General features: G+C 46.6%; 1 protein-coding gene across 3 annotated transcripts in view; it reads right to left on the bottom strand.

The window, feature by feature from the left end:
• The window catches only part of XPNPEP2 (X-prolyl aminopeptidase 2), a 32,359-nt gene extending 19,112 nt beyond the window's left edge, over positions 1-13,247 (bottom strand). For 2 of the 3 annotated variants that reach the window (XM_019716994.2, XM_019716995.2), the window contains exons 1-7: positions 13,093-13,247; positions 7,124-7,197; positions 5,547-5,657; positions 4,320-4,383; positions 3,225-3,329; positions 2,887-2,973; positions 1,843-1,989 (exon numbers count right to left, since the gene is read on the bottom strand). In XM_019716994.2, coding sequence (XP_019572553.2) covers positions 1,843-1,989; positions 2,887-2,973; positions 3,225-3,329; positions 4,320-4,383; positions 5,547-5,657; positions 7,124-7,197; positions 13,093-13,141 — 637 coding nt within the window. In that variant the 5' untranslated portion in view covers positions 13,142-13,247. The remainder of the gene's footprint in view (positions 1-1,842; positions 1,990-2,886; positions 2,974-3,224; positions 3,330-4,319; positions 4,384-5,546; positions 5,658-7,123; positions 7,198-13,092) is intronic. The other variant, XM_074323778.1, reaches the window with a different exon arrangement.
• Between the last annotated feature and the right edge of the window lie 5,030 nt (positions 13,248-18,277).

The following is an 18,277-nucleotide window of genomic DNA, read 5'->3' as shown; positions in this document are numbered from 1 at the left end:
ATAATGATAGTATCTACTTCAATAGGGTTGTTGTGGGGAATCAAATGAATTAATATTTGTAATGCACATAGGATGGTGTCTTGGAGTACAGTAAGTCTGGTATAACTTTCTGATCAACAAATATGCCTGCAGAACAGAGATCAGGAAAGCAGCCCTAGTTGAAGGGAAAAGGGATAGGGTTGGGTCATGTTTAAGCCTCTTCTCTGCAGTAACCCCAGTGCTTAATAAGCCACAGATCTGGGCAAAGCTCTCCATGTACATTATTGTTTTAATTCTTCTTAGCCTTTTTTTACAGAGAAGGAAATTGAGTCTTAGGGGAGGCAAAGTGACCTACCTGGGGTCTTATAGCTGACAAAGAGTGGAGCTGAAATTTGAACCCAGGTTTGTTTGACTACATGGCTCACACTCTTAATCTGTATAGACACTGGACTATCTTGCTAACATTGTCGGTCTCCAAACCTGTCCTTAAACTCGGTGTCACAGAGCTGTCCTTTCTGGGATGCTTGTATCCTGGTCCTAGGACTTTAGTTGCCATCTTTTATTCCTGCTCCCTGTAATGCATGTAGAGTCTACCTCTAGGCAGGGCCAGGAATTTACAGGCAGAAATTAAGAGTCCTAGCTGGGCTCAGAGATTAGCATAAATAACTTAATGTCATTAAAAAGCACTTTATGTCAGGTAAAATGATTCAACAAGAAGCAAATCTTTGGATATGATACACTTTTAGGTTTACTTTATTTTACTGTGATAAAATACACATACCACAAAATGTATAATTTTAACCATTTTAAAGTGCACAATTCAGTGGCTTTAAGAACATTCACAAGATCATGCAGCTACCAAGACTATCTAATTCCATAACATTTTCATCATCCCCAAAGGAAACCCTGTAGCCCTTAAACAGTCACTCCCTATTCCTGCCTTCCCCCAGACCTTGGAAACCACTAATCTGCTTTCTGTCTTAATGGATTTGCCTCTGCTGGAAATTTCATACAAATGGAATTACACAATCTGAGGCCTTCTTGACTGGCTTCTTTCACTTGAATTATGTTTTCAAGGTTTATGGATGTGATACATTTTTGAGACAGCTAATGAAAGCAAATTTACATTGTCTGATACACAAAAATATATTTGAGTAACTAACTTTTCATGTTCTTCCCTTTACTTTTTATATCCTTGAAAACCTATGAGTTGCTTGGGGAGACAGTCTCTCTCAACTTTATAACCTTAGAGACTCAAGAACTTTAACGGTTTCCTGGCCCAGTTCTGGCACGACTATCAGCCCATGAATGCTCAGCTTCCCCTCATTTGTGACAAAACTCACGCAAATTGTCTTCCAGTCCCTGGAAGCTTTTCCCCTTTATTCCCTCCCCTGCCCGACATAACTGCACCCTTCCTTATCTCAATGAGATGAGTTTTATTTTTGATTGAACAGTCTTGGATAGCAACTTTCTTTAAAAACTGTGTCGAGATGCAGAAAAAATGATTCTGCAAGTTATGTCAGAACAGATAAAGAAAATTGGACACAATTTTAACTTGTTTCATCAGACTTGCTATTTTGAAATTTCTCTCCTGCTTTTTTGACTCCTCTCCAAACAACAGATGTGCACGGGCCTTCATATAAAAAAGGGGCCTCTCAGATTGCCCAATATTCCTAGGAACCCCAATCCACGGGCTCATTCAGAAATCTCGGGAAGGTAAGGGATGGTGGTGGCCAAGACACTGATTCACAGTCAGTAGCTTGGTCCTACGAGGATTTTTGTTACTACTTACAAGAATCATAGAGCATGCTGTTATTTTATGATGTATTTAGATGATGTCAACAGACTAGCTTGGGGAATCACCTGTGAATGCCTCCTGCAGGATATAAATGGGCTCACTTGGAACTGGAGGCCTCTCTGACCCCCACACCAGGTCCACAAGGTTGGCTGTGATGGACACCAGCTCTCTGCCAGAGTCTTGGAGGGCCTTGTTATAACTCTCCCAGGAGCCTGCGGAAACAAGAAGGAGTCACTTGTCTGATGCCCATTTATACCTCAGGAAAAATTGTGACTCAAGCAAAGCTGGTCCTTGTCCACTCTGCTTTCTGTTCAGTTTCTGTAGGCCCAGCTGCCCAGAGCCTGTCAAAGCAGCCTGGCCCTCCTGGGTCATGTCCTCTCACCTTCCTCTTTCCACTTTCAAAGCCTAATTTCCCTTAGCCCACTCCAATGCTGTCCACAGCCAATTGGCTAAGCTCATCTTATTAAGTGCCAGTGGTTTTGGGGCCCTGTTTTGGTGCTATCCATTTTAACTGAGCTTCAATGCCATAGCCCAAAGGAATGGTAATGTTTAGGCCATTGGAAAAGCTGTCAAAGAAGCCAGTTCTGAAATGGGAGCCTTTCAGTACATGTTTCTATCCTTGGGGGCAGGCTGGCCAGTTGGCTGGAGCTCCAGAGCTCATGGAGCTATATTCCTGTGGGGAGGGCACTGTGCTTCTTTACTCAGAATCCCTTTCAACTCCTTTGACCCTTCCACACTGCATTCCAGGAGAGGGCTACCAAGTGTTCCTAGTGCCCTAATTGGTAGAGTTCCAGGTCACAGAGGATGGTTCTGGGTTTAAGTAAATCCTAGTCTATTCATCCACTAGATCTTAATGATTGCCTGAGTCTTATAGGTTGGATCTATGCACTCATGACTTAAAATCTGTATTCGTTCTTTTAAACATATTTTCACTACATAATCCATGAATATACTTTTATTGCAAAATATTCTGTAACCACAAGTTCAAATACTCTGTCTTTAGAGTCACTCTGACCCTCCTTCTACCAAGGTATGCTTTTCTACATCCCAGGGAAGCTGAGTCACCTTCATTGGTGTGGACAAATGTAAGGACTGAAGGAAGAACTTACCAATGGAGAAGAGGGAGGGGTCGAAGCCTATAAGCCCCCCAGCAGAAATGTTGGTAAGGAGCCATTTGACAATGGGAACAGTGCCAACTGAGAGAAAGACAGGAAGGAAAACAGAGGTTACTTCCAGAGCCAGCCCTAGGCCCTCCAAGTAGGCTTCTGTCTGTGAGTCCTGCCATGTGTGGCCTCCTTGATAGCAGCCTCAAAGTTTAGGGATGGCCTCGAATTTCCCCAGATTCCCATAGGGACCCAGCATGGCCTTGCATGCACCCCTTACCTGTACGTCCCCAAACCTACTCCAGGTTCCAGGGCTTGGGGGACAAATCCATGCGTCCTTTTACCTTCTTTATGGAGCTCCCAGTTGCAGTCCATCTCCCGTTCAGCCTGGGTCCAATAGCGACTGTCAGTCCAGAGACCTGCTTTCCCCATGGTCACCACTGCGGTTCCTGGGGTAGAACAGAGAAACTTGGAGGCAAGGGTGAAGGTGAGGGTTGTGGTTTTAGTTAGTGCATGTGCAATACAATGCTGGGTCTGAGAATGTCACAGGGGTCTCTGCGAAGAGTTTCTCTTCTCCATTGGGAAGAAATGAGGCAGGAGATGTTAGAAAGCCTTGATGGAAACCAGAAGAAAGGGTGTCCTGGGTCAGGCATCTCTACTTTGTGTTGAGAGCCTCTCCCAGGGGGAGCGTTAGGACTTTTAGCAGGAGAAGTGGGGTCTGCTTTCGGCAGTCCAAAAGAGTCAATGCTGCATGTAGATGCTCTCAGGAAAGATGGTATAGTCAGTATCAAGACTCAGTGTCTTATATGGACACAAAGCTAGGGGCTTAGCTGAGGATAGGCAGAGAAAATAAACCCAGCAACTCTGGCAAAGAGAAAGGCCCATGATGGGAAAGGCAAGGCAGCTTGAAGACCAGGGAAGGAATGTTTAAGGATCAAACAAGTGAAGCTTGGATTCATTCAAGGGGCCAGAATTAGGATGGGAGGTTCTTTCAGAAAGTGGGAGCCCATAAAAGGCTTCTACATTTGTGTCTCATTTGGCTATATGGAGTAATGCTGTCTCTTAAAGGACCAGCAAAGTAAAACTTTGTCTGCAAGTGAGCCATTGTCTGAAGGAAATCAGCAGGCTCCTCGTGGCTAGACATAGAAGTATCAACTGTCCCAGAAAAGGAGCCCAGAGAGGGCTAGGCTGGGCCCGGCTGCAGCAGAGGCAGTGAGCATGGGAGAGAAACCAGGAAGGCCATCTGCCTCATGCAGAAGTGTGTCTATGAGACTGCCTTGGGGAACCTGATGGGGGAGGGGAGGCAGAAAGAATAGCAAGGGGTCTATGGACACTAGGTCTTGGGGTCCTTGGCTGCTGATAACCAGCTATGCCAGGGTATCTGTGACCACCTCTGGGTCGAACAACAGAAGCAATCAGAGCAGGGTAATTGCTGTCACCTGCAGACCCTGTAAAGCCTGTAATCCACGCACGTCGCTTGTCATGTTCGCCAATGTACTCGTTCTAGGAAATCAACAACACCATCATTAACCTTCGTCATGAAGTCGGACTCCACATAGAAGGCTCCCAACTACATCCCAGTTCTTTCTGGTCAGATTTATCCAGTCCTACAAGCCCAGGCATGCTGGGTAATATCTTCCAGGAAGCCCTCTGGAACTCCCCCCAGTTCTCAGGATCTTCCCTTCCTTTAAGCAACTGTATCTCTTGGAATCTAAACCCCACAATCTAGCTCTGGACTGTTCTGCAAAGGAGTCTTGTCTACCCAGCCAGAATGCAAATTCTGTGCAGTCTGGGATCATGTCTTTTGGTTCTGGGATCATGTCTTTTGGAAGGGTTCTCCCATCCAGCTGTCCCTCTCCCTCCCCAGTCTAGCACAGTACACTGAGTACAACATAAATAACTTCTGAAGAGGGCTTTACACATTATTGTATTTTGATCCTCATAATCCTCGGAGACAGACTGCATTATTCCCATCTTGCAGAAGAGGAAACTGAAGTTCAGACACTTACCCAAGGTTCTTAGCCTTTCCCAGCAGGTGGGAAAACTAATTCAAATAATCTTACTGACGCTGAAAATTCCTTCTCTTCCAACTGGGCTGGTGCTGGGAAGGTGGATGGGGTGGAAGTGGAACCAGTGGTGGGAAAGGGTGGGATGGGTGGGCAGGGGAGCTGCTTTGGGAAAAATAGTTCTTCAGACCATGTTGTTTCCTGTCTGCTCCCTCTCCCCCAGCTTACACCCCAAACTCACGTAGTCTGGGGCTCTGGATAATTTCAATGTTCCATCCATTAGGTTATGGGAAGGGCTGAGCTAGAAGGGAGCTTAGCATTCTTCCAGTCCAATTCCCAGCCCACATTCTAGGGTAGGGTGCCCTAAACATTCATTCTGGATCTGCCATCTAGGAATTGATCAGAATCGACTCTGAAGTTATTTATAGTTTCATTGCCTGAGGTCAAGAAGATTTGGCAATATCTTCTCTCCAGTGTAAAGGATTACATTCTTTCAGCTGTCTCAAACTCCCGTGTCTAAGCTCCCCACTTCTTTCCTTTTGCCTGTCAAATCCTGTCTCTGCCTTCAGGAGTCTTAACAGCCTCCTGTTTGTGGCCTGTTCTCATAGGCTGACCAGGTGTAGCACAGAGGGCAATGGTGGGGGCGAAGCCATCCCCTACCATGTGAGCATCCGTGTCCGGGATGATGTAAGCAGAGAGATTCTTGGTGGACATCTGCTCGCGGAGGGCTGCAAGCTGTGCTGTGGTATTGACCGCAGTCATTGGAAGGTACTGACATGTGACAGGAAGACACCAAGACACAGACACACATTGCTTAGAGAAAGTGATGCCAGAGGAGCCACCAGCTTCTCTTTAGGCAGGGGTTTGGGTGGGTAGGCTTGGCCAGCGTGGAGAGGAATGGGGTGGCAGGTGATGTTACAGGTTGGTCTAGATTAAGCTGCCTGGGCTGAGTAGAGATGGAGGTATTGAAGAGCTTAGAGAGGGGTCCTTTGTGATAATAATGGGACCTGAGTCTGGGATGGGGTGTGGGTGAGTTACAGGGATCTGAGCACTGGCACTGGGTCAGGCTGGTGGAACCGTCTCTCGTTGGATACCTTGGGGGTGATGTTGACAATTTAGCAAATAAAAATACAGATGACCACCCAGTCACATTTGAATTTCAGATAAACAATGAATAATGTTTTAGTATAAGTATGTCTCATGAACAATTTGGGGTATAGTTATATAAAACATTTTGCATTATTTGAAATTCAGATGTAACTTGGCATCCTGTATTTCATCTGGCAACCAGAGACTTTTTCAAGTTTCCACTCACTGGTCTCCAATGGCAGAGGAGAGTAAATGAGTACCCGAAGTAGTTTGGGACATTGTCCAGAAAGATCCTCTCCAAGATAAAGGCTGCTTTAGCTTTAAAATATAAAACACATTTTTATTTGTTTGTTTTGTTTTGCCTTTGCTTCACAATATATCCATGTTTGTTTTAATGTAAAGGTAATGTGGCTGGCCCACCACCTGCCTGCCTTAGTAGTCTCATAAAGTTGACATTGCAAGCAGATATACTCCTGAGCCTTAGTGGCTGCTGGCAGTCTCACTAGCTCTCACCTTTTTGCCCACCCCTCCCTGGGGAAACTCTTTTGCCCTACTCTGGTGGTGGAAAGAATCGCTTTGGTCTCCAGCCAGGGAGCGGATGACCTTTCAACTTCAGTCTATTGGGCCTTCTCCGGGTCTTCACACCCTAGATCTCCCACTCTTTCCCTTCTGCTGCCTCTTGTAGCCTTCTGTCTCCCCTTCTCCTCCCTTCTGTGCCTTCCCCTTCACTGTTCCTCTAGAATTTTGGTTTTCTTTTCTCCCATCCTCCTCCTGGCCTCTGCCTGACTCAGCCAAAGTTTAGTTAGGGGCCTCCTACCCTCCTTCTTGCTCTTCCTCCCTCCCTCTAGCAGGGCTGCCCAGGCCCAAGAGAGGACTATAGTAGATAACCAGCTTTGGGAATGGGTGGGAGGGAGGAATGGGGGTGGATGTTAGGCACATAAGAATGTGCTGCCTGCCCTGAGGGATGTTAATCAGAAACAGTGACCCCAGAGTACAGAAATCAGGAGAAAGGCTGGAAGAAGGAGAGCATAGCAACTGAGCCAGTAGGAGAAGGGGAGGATAATGGGAGCTGTGGGGCAGGGTTGGGGCAGGTTGTGGTGTGGGGGTGCCGGGATGGGGGCCAGGGTGGGGCCCAGCCAAGACCTCACCTGAGGGCTGGTTGAACAGTTTCTTACATCCTCTGTTTTTAGGTCCACTGGCTTTGGATGACCCCAGGTATAAGCTAGAAACCAGAAAAAAAAAAATCCAGGGTCACTTGGAGATCAGATAGTTTCTAGAGAGCACAGGGACATGTTCCCCAACCCTCTTCCCCATCCCTGCAGGGCCTCCATCCTTTGAAACACATGATGCTGTCTAACTCTTCTTGAGGATAAAAATAATTACATTTCATCGGAAATCAGGCTGAATTGGATGGCACCCTGGGCCACAATCAAAGAAACCTGATGCATCAACAAGTGGTTGTCATTTTTAGATTGGTTTTAGTGCTCATTAAATCAATTTTTTTTCTAATCTAATTGGGTCTTTTCAGGGTCTACCCAACTAGAAAAGTAGTGTATAAATTAAGCTTTTGTGATCAAATTTTATTAGAAATGCTCTAGAGGATCTCACTAAGTAAACACCACAACTTCATTTTACTCTTCTATAAATCTAATTTTAGGTGTGATCAAACAATACGGTGAATGTTTAAATAAAAAAAATTATTATAGTAAAAGACACATTGCCATTAATTCACCTCAAAATACTCCCCATCGTTCTTGCCACTTTCTGAAGCAGTTCTGGAAGTCCCTTTCCATGAGTGCCTTTAGTTGCACTGTCATAGCTGCCTTGATGTCCTGAATCATTTTGACTTTGGGGAAGAGCCAGAAGTTGCACTGTGCCAGATCCAGTGAATAAGGTGGGTGAGGACACACTGTAATGTTTTTATTAGACAGAAATTGCCATATACCAGAAGCGATGCGTGACATGGAGTGTTGTCATGATGGAGGATGATTTACATCACAGTTTAAAACACACCTTCTCTCAACCGTAGCTCACACCCGACTGACTGCACGGAACAAGTTAAAACTTGTCACACACTGTTACTAAAGTTTGATTCACCACTTCTTGTATTGAAGATCCCTGCCTTTCCCTTGGATGGCACATGACAGCAGCATTGACCGTATTTTGTGACCACAATGGAAAGGCTCCATGTCACACATTGCTTCTGGTATGATGATTTCTACAAATAAAAACAATTACAGTGTGTTATCATCCACCTTATTCACTGGATCTGGCACCTTGCAACTTCTGGCTTTTCCCCGAAGTAAAAATGACCATCAAAGGTAAATGTTTTGAATTGGTTCAGGACATTGAGGCAGCCACAAGAGCACATCCAACGACACTCATGAAACAGGACTTCTAGAACTGCTTCAGAAAACGACAAGAATGATGGGATAAGGGTGTTTGAAGCGAGGGGAAGTATTTTTTTAAATATAATTGATTTTTGTTTTATTATTTATTTATTTATTTATTTATATATTTTTTGTTTCAGGTGTACAAAGCGACATAATAATTAGACATTTAAGCCCCTCATAAAGTGATAACCCACCCCCCAAGCTACCACCCCTTTGACATCTTATGTAGTTGTTATAATACCATTGACGATCTTCCCTATGTTGTATTCTACATCCTGTGACTGTATATACCTATATATTTAGTTATAGTTGACATTCAATATTATTCTACTTCAGCTCTTCAGGTGTATTGCACATTGGTCCGGCATCTACAGAGTCTATGACGTGATCCCCCTGATAAGTCCAGTGCCCATCTGGCACCTTACATGATCTTTACAGCATTGTTGATTATATTCCCCATACTGTATTAACTATCAATTTATATTTCTTCATGCCTTCACCTTTTTCACCCTGTCCCCAACCCCATTTTCATCTATCACCCTGATAGATCTAGTACCTATCTGGCACCATACATAGTTATTACAATATTATTGACTATATTCCTTATGCTATACCCTACATCCCCATGACCACTGTATAACAACCAACTTGTACTTCTTTATCCCTTACCCTTTCACCCATCCTTAACCTCTCTCCCATCTTAAAGAAGTCCCTCTAAGATTCCTTGTAATACTGGTTTGGTGGTGATGAACTCCTTCAGCTTTTTCTTGTCTGGGAAGCTCCTTATCTGTCCTATCTTCTACCTCCCTGGCTGGATCCTCTGCTTCATGTAATCTATGGTTTATTCCCTATAATATATTTTTCATTTCCATTATTGTATCCTTTATTTCTGACTGGTTCTTTTTTATGGTTTCCATCTCCATTTTTATGCTTCCTATCTCTCTGTTGAAATTCTCCCTGGATCATTGAGCATTCTTATAACCAGTGTTTGAAACTCTGCATCTGACAAGATTGCTTGTCTCTGTTTCACTTAGTTCTTTTTCTGGTGCTTTGTTCTGTTATTTTATTTGGGACATGTTTCTTTGTCTCCTCATTTTGGCTGCCTCCCTGTGTTTGTTCCTATGCATTAGGTAGGACTGTTATGTCTTCCAGTTTTAGTAGAGTGGTCTTATGTATTAGGTGTGCAATGAGGTTCAGTGGCACAGTCTTTCTGGTCACTTGAGCCACGCACTCCAGGTGTGTATCTTGTGTGCGTTGAGCCTTGGTTGATAATTACACATAAATGTTAGGGACTGACCCTTGGGCTGGCTGGTTGTGAGGACTGGCCTTGACTACAGAAAAAGAGTTGTTGTGCAGGAGCTGATGCAATGGAGCAGGATCTGCCTCAGCAGGACTCTGGCGCCTGCCTAATCCACCCCTTGTGTGTGTCATAGTTGGAGGCAGCTGGGTGATGCTCCAGCTTGTTTTGAAGCTGGCCACTGGGAGTGCCAACCGCAGGACCACCTTGGAGGGGATCCACTGTAGGTCTACTTTAGCTTCAGCTCATGCTCTACCTGGGGCCACCGAGCAGGAGCCAGAAAGAAATCTGCAGATGGCTGCTGCCCATGCTGTGCTTGGAAGTGCCTGGGGAGGCCAAGCTGCTGCCACTAGTGCTGGCCTAGGACTGCTCTGCCAGAGGTACAGGACATGCTCAAGCCAGATGCTGCTTGTCTGGGTTCCGTGAACCTTTGAGAGACCTTAGGAAAGTGCAACTTGAGCCAAAGCAGGTGGTCTGCATGAACAAACCACTGAAAGCAGCCTGGGTGTGCCCAAAATTTGGGCGGGGCCATGTCTCAAATCACTAGAGCGTGGCGAACTAATGGTGGAGACTCAGAAATGGTGGCAGCCTGTGTCTGCACGCTGGAAGAGGGGACAGCTCAACAAAGAAACAATAGTCTCCACCAGTTTCCCTGTCCAGGAGAAAGCCTCCTCTCCAGCCCCCGTCCCATGCCAGACAACTCATTTCTCCCCCCATATGTCCCTGCTTCCTTTCCAGCTACTGCCCCAGCGCTGGAGCTCAGAGCAAGTGATTTCATTGGTGGGTAAGTCTGCATGCAGTCCCTTTAAGAGGAGCGCCTGGGGGCCAGCTCAGGCAGTTAGCTCCATGCTTCTAACTCCGAAGGCTGCTGGTTCGATTCCCACATGGGCCAGTGGGCTCTCAACCACAATGTTGCCAGTTCAATTCCTCAAGTCCACAAGGGATGGTGGGCTCTGCCCCCTGCAACTATGATTGAATACGGCACCTTGAGCTGCGCTGCCTCCCAGATGGCTCAGTTGGTTGGAGCGTGTCCTCTCAACCACAAGGTTGCCGGTTCGACTCCCGCAAGGGATGGTGGGCTGTGCCCCCTGCAACTAGCAACGGCAACTGGACCTGGAGCTGAGCTGTGCCCTCCACAACTAAGACTGAAAGGACAACTTGACTTGGAAAAAAGTCCTGGAAGTACACACTGTTCCCCAATAAAAGTCCTGTTCCCCTTCCCCGATAAAATCTTTAAAAAAAGAGGAGCGCCTGTGAGTGCAGCCGCAGTAAGTGTCACTCAGTCACAATGTCCTCTGGTTTTCACAACCAGAAATTATGGGGACTTCTCTCCCCGGAAGTGGAACCCTGGGCTGGGGTGGGGCTGGGACCTCTTGCTCCTTTAAGGGGTGGCGGGGACAACCACAGCCAAAATAGCCCTCCCAATCTTTAATGGTCACATGCGGGTGTGGGACCAGCCTGTTCCGTGTCTCTGATCTTCCTACCAGTTTGGAGGTGGCTTCTTCTGCAAGTCCTTAGTTGAAAGGCTTCAGTTCAGCTTGATTTTAGGTACATCTCAATAATGGTTGTTTTGTAGATTAGTTGTTATTTTGATGTGGTTGTGAGAGAAGGTAAATACAGCATTTACATACTGCACCATCTTGGTTGTCCCCCTATCACGAGGGGAAGTATTTTGAGGGGGATTAATGCCAATGTGTCTTTTACTGTAATAATTAAAAAAAAATTAAACATTCACCGTAGTTTTTGATCACATCTCATCATATATTGGGTTTACTTAAATTCAAGGCTGACTTGTACCATTTATAATCCAAATCTCTGGTATTTTTAAATACATAAGACAGGCAATCTCAGTCAGACATTGTCACCTGGTGGGGAAAGGTGGGTTAGCATTAAAGAACTACTATGTGCCAGACACTGAAGTCAGCGATTTATCTATAGCATCTCATTTGATACTTGCAACAACTCTGTGAAGTGGGTATTATTGTCTACTTTCTATTGAGGAGGAAGCTAAGGTCCAGGTAAGGCTTTACCCCAAATTTGGTTTGACCCAAAGAGTCATCCAGTATTCATTGATCATTGCCCAAGTACCGACTCTATGCCAGGTACTGGGCTAAGTCCTACAGGCTCTGTACCCGGAAACTCCAGTGGTTTCTGATAGTGCTTCCTTTTAGCCTAGCCCCCCAACTTTCAGGGAGGATCTCTCCAGAGGGTAATAAGGGCCTGAGTATGGGGAGGTATTAAACTTTTACTTTCTGAGTAAGCTGAGCTACAGGAGGAAGGAGGGTGGATAGGGGTGTAACACCATGAATGCCCTGCTTGGCTGTCTTGGTGTCATAAAATCCAGGGGGAGATAAGATGCATACTGTTGATTTAAGAAAATGAATCCTTATTACTGCATGAGCAGATCTCTGGCAAAAGGATGGTGCTAACACACCAACATGAGAAGCAAAACTCAGCCAACCTGTGTTCTCTGGACACCCAGATTGCTTTTCTCTGAGGCGTGAGCTGTGGTTCCAAGGGTCAGGCTCTGCAGCTGAATCATTCTGTGGTCCCTGGCACAGGCCCTGGCACTTGAGAGGTGCTCAGGAACTGGGTGCTGAATGAAGGAGCAGGGTCTTGCTCACAGAGAGCAAAGGGAAGGGAGGCTTCCCTAAGGCTGGAGGTGGAGAGGATGTGGAGGCTGCTAAGCTGGGCACTTAGTTGTGACCAAAGAGGACAAGCAGGGCACCATAGGGGTAAAGAAGACCAAAGTTAATTAGGCTCCTCCGAGCCCTCTTCTTGATTAGGCCTTGACTTTGGCCTTCATATCAATCCTGTTTTTGCTGGGCCTGCATTGCCCAGTCTTAGCAAGAATCTTGCTAAGTCAGTTTAGAGAGAATCCCCAACCCTTAATATCTGATCACCTTTGATATCTTATCAAATTCCCACACCCTACCCTTGATATCTGATAACTTTGGCTTGCCTGCAACAAGAATCCTATTAAGTCAGTGTAGCAAGATTCTCCCTACCTTTGATGTCTCCTCTTAGGAAGTTTCTATCCTCTGACCCCCTCACTCTCCTCATTGACCATCTTTGCTGTATTCGGACATGAGTCTGATCTTTCTCCCCTGTTGCAATGCCCCTATTACAATAGTCTTGAATAAAATCTTCCTTATTCTTTTAACAAGTGCTAGAATCACTTTTTCTTTAACAGATAGGGATGGAAACATGCCAAACCAGACTTGACCTGAGTCTTGAGGGTCCCAAGGACTGGCCCTGGGGTTCTTCTTCCTCAAGATGGAGAGGGGGAACAAGAAATAAAGAGATAATCTGGGCCCCAGCCCTCATTCCAAACCTTTTCAAACCCAGTAGGGGAGGCCAGAGCTGCTTTCCTGCTGGACCTGCCTTCCCAGCATACAAGGGGAGGTTGAGACCGGGATGCACATACCACAGAGGAGAATAAGCCAGGAGTAGCAGCGCCAGGAAGCCAGAGCCATGGAGTCTCCAGATGCTGGTGCTGAGTGAATAGAAGAACAATGGAGAGTGGGCAGGTCTCTTCCTTCCCTGGCCTCTCCCTCCAGAGCTTTCCGGGACAGGAACAGCAAGGGGGTGGGGACTTGGGAGGAGGTGTCAGGCTGATGGATGGAAAGTCCCCTTTTGATCTGTTCTTTCTGAAGGCTCCAGGAGTCAAAATGGGCAGAGAATTCTCTGCTGGCTTCCAGTCACCTGGAATAAGGTGTGGCCTGCTCCGGGCAGAGTCCAAAGATCTCTGAGACAAAGGAGCAGCAGCTGGTCTCAATCAGCCTGCTTCTACCAGCTCCCTGTGTAGCAGCCAACCTCAGCTATTACTGAATTCTGTCCCCCTCCATCTGGCAAGCTGTTTCCCATTAGCTCCCCCACCCTGGGCTCTGGCTATAGTTCCACTTTTCTTTCAAGATGGATGTTTATTGTTCCTCCTCTTCTGAGCTGGCCTGTCTCAGAAAAAGCCAACGTCCTCTCTCCCTGGTTCCTGGGAAGCCCTACTGCAGCCCTTGGGGAAGATGAGTTTAGCTGGAGAGTTACTCTCTTGAGCTGGGATGAGACCCCCTTAGAAGAGCCCACTCTGTAAAAGTGCTGCCAGCCATTGGCAGAGGGGAAGTCTGTCCTTCTCTTGGGGCTGTTAGTGCCATTCACCCCTGAAAGGAAACAAGGGCCAAAGGTTTATTTGGAGGGATAAGGAGACACCACTGAAGAGGGAAGAAGACCCAGAAAGGGGAATTTGGGGGCTCCAGAAGACAGATTTGGTTAACTGGACATGGACTTTTTGCCATAGCTTCTAGAACAGGGCTTTGGTTCCCCTGCAGTCACTCCTAACCAGCATGACTTCCTACGGAGGAAGTGGAGAAACTGAGTCCAGCCTTGTCACCACACCCTTTGCATCAGAGGACAGCTCATTGCACCAGTGTCAATGCAGTTCCCAGTAAATGCCCTCTAGAATCCTCAGCCAGAAAGGAATACTTCCAAGAGACAAACAGACCCAATGGACATGTGCTAACCTAGCCTGGAGGGCCACAGAAGCAAACTACCCATTCCTTTTTATTTTATTTTAAACGTATTTACACTCTGCTTATGTCCACAAGTTTAAGGCAGCTTTCAAAGGATCCAAATACAATAAAATAGACCATTTTGAAGAAGGAAAGGGGGCCTTCATGGGACTCCCTGAAGGAGAGGAATCTAAATGAGAGAGGAGTTTCAGTGAATTCCACTTCCAGGAATAAAAGCTGAGGGCAGAGCCCAGGGCCTCACAGGATAGACTGGGGACAAGCACTGCAAGGACCCTGTGTGATTCTGGGACTGCTGACACTCCCGCTGTCTTTTCCCTGCCTCCTCCCCACTCCACTCCAGGTTGAGAATGAAGTTATTCCCAGAGACCAGAGAACTGGGGAAATGCCCCCCTCAAAGGCCCTTCCCTCCCCCTCTGTACCATATTAGCCATCTTGAAGGGCAAGCAGGTCAACTTGATGGGATCATGTGGGGACAGTCAGGGGGCAGATGACCCTGAAGACAGCTGTCTAGGACAAACAGCCCTGCCTTTACCAGTAAGCCTAGAAGCCAGACTGCCAGGGTTTCAATCTCAGCTCTGTCACCCACTAGCTGCATGGTACTGAGCAAGCGACTTTACTTCTGTGAGCCTACAATTTCCTCACCTGTGAAATGGAGTAATAATAGTAGTGTTAACTTCTTAGAGGTGTGGTGAGGATTAAGTGGGTTAATGTCTTTGAAGCTCTCAGAATATACTTGCCATGAGGAGTCAATGCTATATAAGTGTATGTTGAGCCAAATACCTAACTAGAAATCAAAGGTATCTCATCTATACTTTGTTCTTTCTGCCCCTAGCATCCAACACTGCTGAAATGGCAGTTAATGTTATACCTAGATCAGCTGGGCTGAAGTGCCAAGTCAAAGCAAATAAACCTATAGGCATCCATCCCTCCCCCATCTTTTGGACTCTGCCTGGGGGTGGTCTCGGAGGCTACCAAGGCTCTGCACTGTAGTCAGCCCTCTGTTTCTGTCCCCAGCGTCCCTGTCTTGGCCAGGGTGGCAATAATGACCTCACCTGCCTTCCCCCTCAGCTCCTCCCTTATCTCCTTATCTCGAAACCAATGTCTTTAGTCATCAGTTTGGGGTACTTGAACCCAATTTGGCAACAGGCCTGAAGTGGAAAGCAATGATTCAGGGTGGGGAGGGTTAATGGTCAAGAGTTCTTGTATTAAAGATGTTTGGAAGGTCACTGGAGTCTTGCTGTAGCCTGCACAGGCAGCCCATGTCTGCTTGCCTCACTTTTTGGCCCAAGGTCATAATCTGAAATTGGAGAAGTTCTTTTCAGGGTCTGTCCTGTTCATGTCTCTTTTTTGCACCCTGATCCCTCCCCAGGCTTGTCACCCTGCCTTCTGATCTGGGCCTACCCTCTCCAGGCACCAATGCCTACTGTCAGAATGTACCTACCTGACTGGCATTTTCTCCCACTCAGTGATAGTGAGGGTCCACAGTTCACAGATAGTAGGTGAATCACAGTTCAGATCATGATAACAAACCATTTCATGAATGACTGAGAAAATGCACGGAAAGTGACCAGCTTCCAAGCAGCTCTGCTGTGGGACCCTCTGAAGGAGTGGAACCCAAGGGAGGCCTGAGAAACAAAGTGACAGCCAGCAGGCCAGAATGGCAGAGGGCATTCTGGCAGCCTTGGGGAGCAGCAGGGAGCTATCATTGGCAGGAGAGGTACAGAAATGGCACTGAAGGCAGTAGTCAAGGGGAAGGTCAGCAGTCGGGGCAGATTGGCAGCAGTGACGTAAACAGCAGCCCAAGAAGGCATGGGCAGATAGCGCCATGGCTTGGAGCCGCCTGTGGCAGCAATAAAATCAGAGCTCTGAGAACTGCAAAACAACTCCTTGGGGATGTCCCAAGATACTGAGGATGAAATCTTGAAAGGAGGCCTGAGGTGCTGCAGTTATTTAGATGAGAAAGGGGCATCTGACCTAACTGTTGATGTGACCTCGGAGGCTGAGAGACTATACACCCTGGTGGCATATCATATTACTGCTACTTCCAAAACCCCTTCCCACCCTTCCATCAGGTTTGTTAACTATGTTGGGAGACAGGTAGGATCCTCCCCTGCAGAAGAGGAGACAGGATGGAGAAGGATAGCGGCTTGGCCCAGGTCTAAGCTGACCGGTGGCAGAGCTGGGACTCAAATCTGGGTGTGGGGGCCTTCAGAGCCCCTAATCCCTCCATTGGGCCTCACTGTTGTCCCTATCTGAAGTTCTTCTGTGGCTTCCACTGTCATCGGGATAGAAGTCAATCTCTTCAGCCCAGTGGTCAAGGCCTCCCTCTCTGATTTGTCCCATCACCCATCTCTTCTTATCTATATTCTCTCCATCCATCAGAGATGAGCTCAAAAGTCACCTCATCCACCAAGCTCTGACCTCCATCTCAAATTCATCCTTCCATCATGGAGGCTCCCATAACATTTTGTGTGAACCTCTATTTTAAAAGCTTTGCCATAACCCTCTGCTTTCTTGACTCTTCCCTCCTATGCCACCTGTCCTTCAGTGCAGGAGCTTTTATTTATTTTTCCCCCCTTTCTTCCACCTCCCTCCCCACTCTGGTTTAAGCATTGTTTCTTGGTTTAGTTGTGTAGGACACAGCTCTCTGGCCCATGCTGGCATTATGAGCCTTGCACTTATGAGCATTGTGCTCCCCCTGGCTGAGGTAGTCGGTCACCAGTCGTTGGTTGGCCGCTCACAGCAGCTCACGGCCACTCATGCTGGCTACTGGCCGCTCATGGTGGCACATGGTAGCCCACGGCAGCACAGCTCTAGGGAGAACCATTGTTCACAATCTTAGCTGTAGAGGGCACAGCTCACTGGCTCATGTGGGAATCGAACCGGCAACCTCGGCTTTAGGAGCACGGCGCTCCAACCACTTGGGCCACCGGGCAGGCCCTGCTTTTATTTTATTACTTTTATTTTACTTTATTTTGTTTATTTTTATTGGGGAGAATTGGGGAACAGTGTGTTTTTCCATCAACTCCAAGTCATTGTCCTTCAATCTAGTTGTGGAGGGCGCAGCTCAGCTCCAAGTCCAGTTGCCGTTTTTTTTTTTGTTTGTTTTTGTTTTTCGTTTTTTAAATTTATTTTTAAAATTTATTGGGGTGACAATTGTTAGCAAAATTACATAGTGTACAATTCTGTATTACATTATCTATAAATCCCATTGTGTGTTCACCACCCAGAGTCAACAACAAAAAAACAAACAACCCAATTGAAAAATGGGCAGAGGACTTGAAGAGACATTTCTCCAAAGAGGACATACAAATAGTAAATAGACATATGAAAAAATGCTCAACATCACTAATCATCAGAGAAATGCAAATCAAAACCACAATGAGATATCACCTCACCCCAGTCAGAATGGCTATCATCAACAAGACGAATAGTGACAAGTGTTGGAGACGCTGTGGAGAAAAAGGAACCCTCATACACTGTTGGTGGGAATGCAGACTGGTGCAGCCGTTATGGAAGGCAGTGTGGAGGTTCCTCAAAAAATTACGAATAGAATTGCCATATGACCCAGCAATCCCTCTCCTGGGTTTTTTTTTTCAATCTTTAGTTGCAGTGGGCACAGTCCACCATCCCATGCGGGAATCGAACCATCTGTTGTTGAGAGCCCCGCGCTCTAACCAACTGAGCCATCCGGCTGCCCCTCTGGAAGCTCGGTGGCAGCTCATTGTCTTCAGTCTAGTTGTGGAGGGCACAGCTCACTGGCTCATGTAGGAATTGAACCAGCAACCCTGTTGTTCATAGCTCACGCTCTAACCAACTGAGCCATCCGGCCACCTCAGGAGCTTGATTTTATAAATCTTTGCATGCACCAAAACATACAGGTCAGAGCCCAGTGAAGAGTGGACTCAACACAAGTTTGGATAATTGACAATACACCTCAACAGCCTCTAACTTGAAAGAAATGTCCTTAATACCCTTGACGGGGGGAGGGGCAATTGTTTAGCCTCCAGAAGGCTGCCATGGTGCTATTGGGTACCCCTTCCCTCACATCTGCCCCACTTTGACAAAAAGTCTATATTGGTCGTGTGT

The sequence above is a fragment of the Rhinolophus sinicus genome, chromosome X (assembly GCF_036562045.2).
Source record: "Rhinolophus sinicus isolate RSC01 chromosome X, ASM3656204v1, whole genome shotgun sequence".
Lineage (NCBI taxonomy): Eukaryota > Metazoa > Chordata > Mammalia > Chiroptera > Rhinolophidae > Rhinolophus > Rhinolophus sinicus.
Note: the sequence above shows the minus strand (reverse complement) of the source record. Positions and strands in the feature narration are given on the sequence as shown.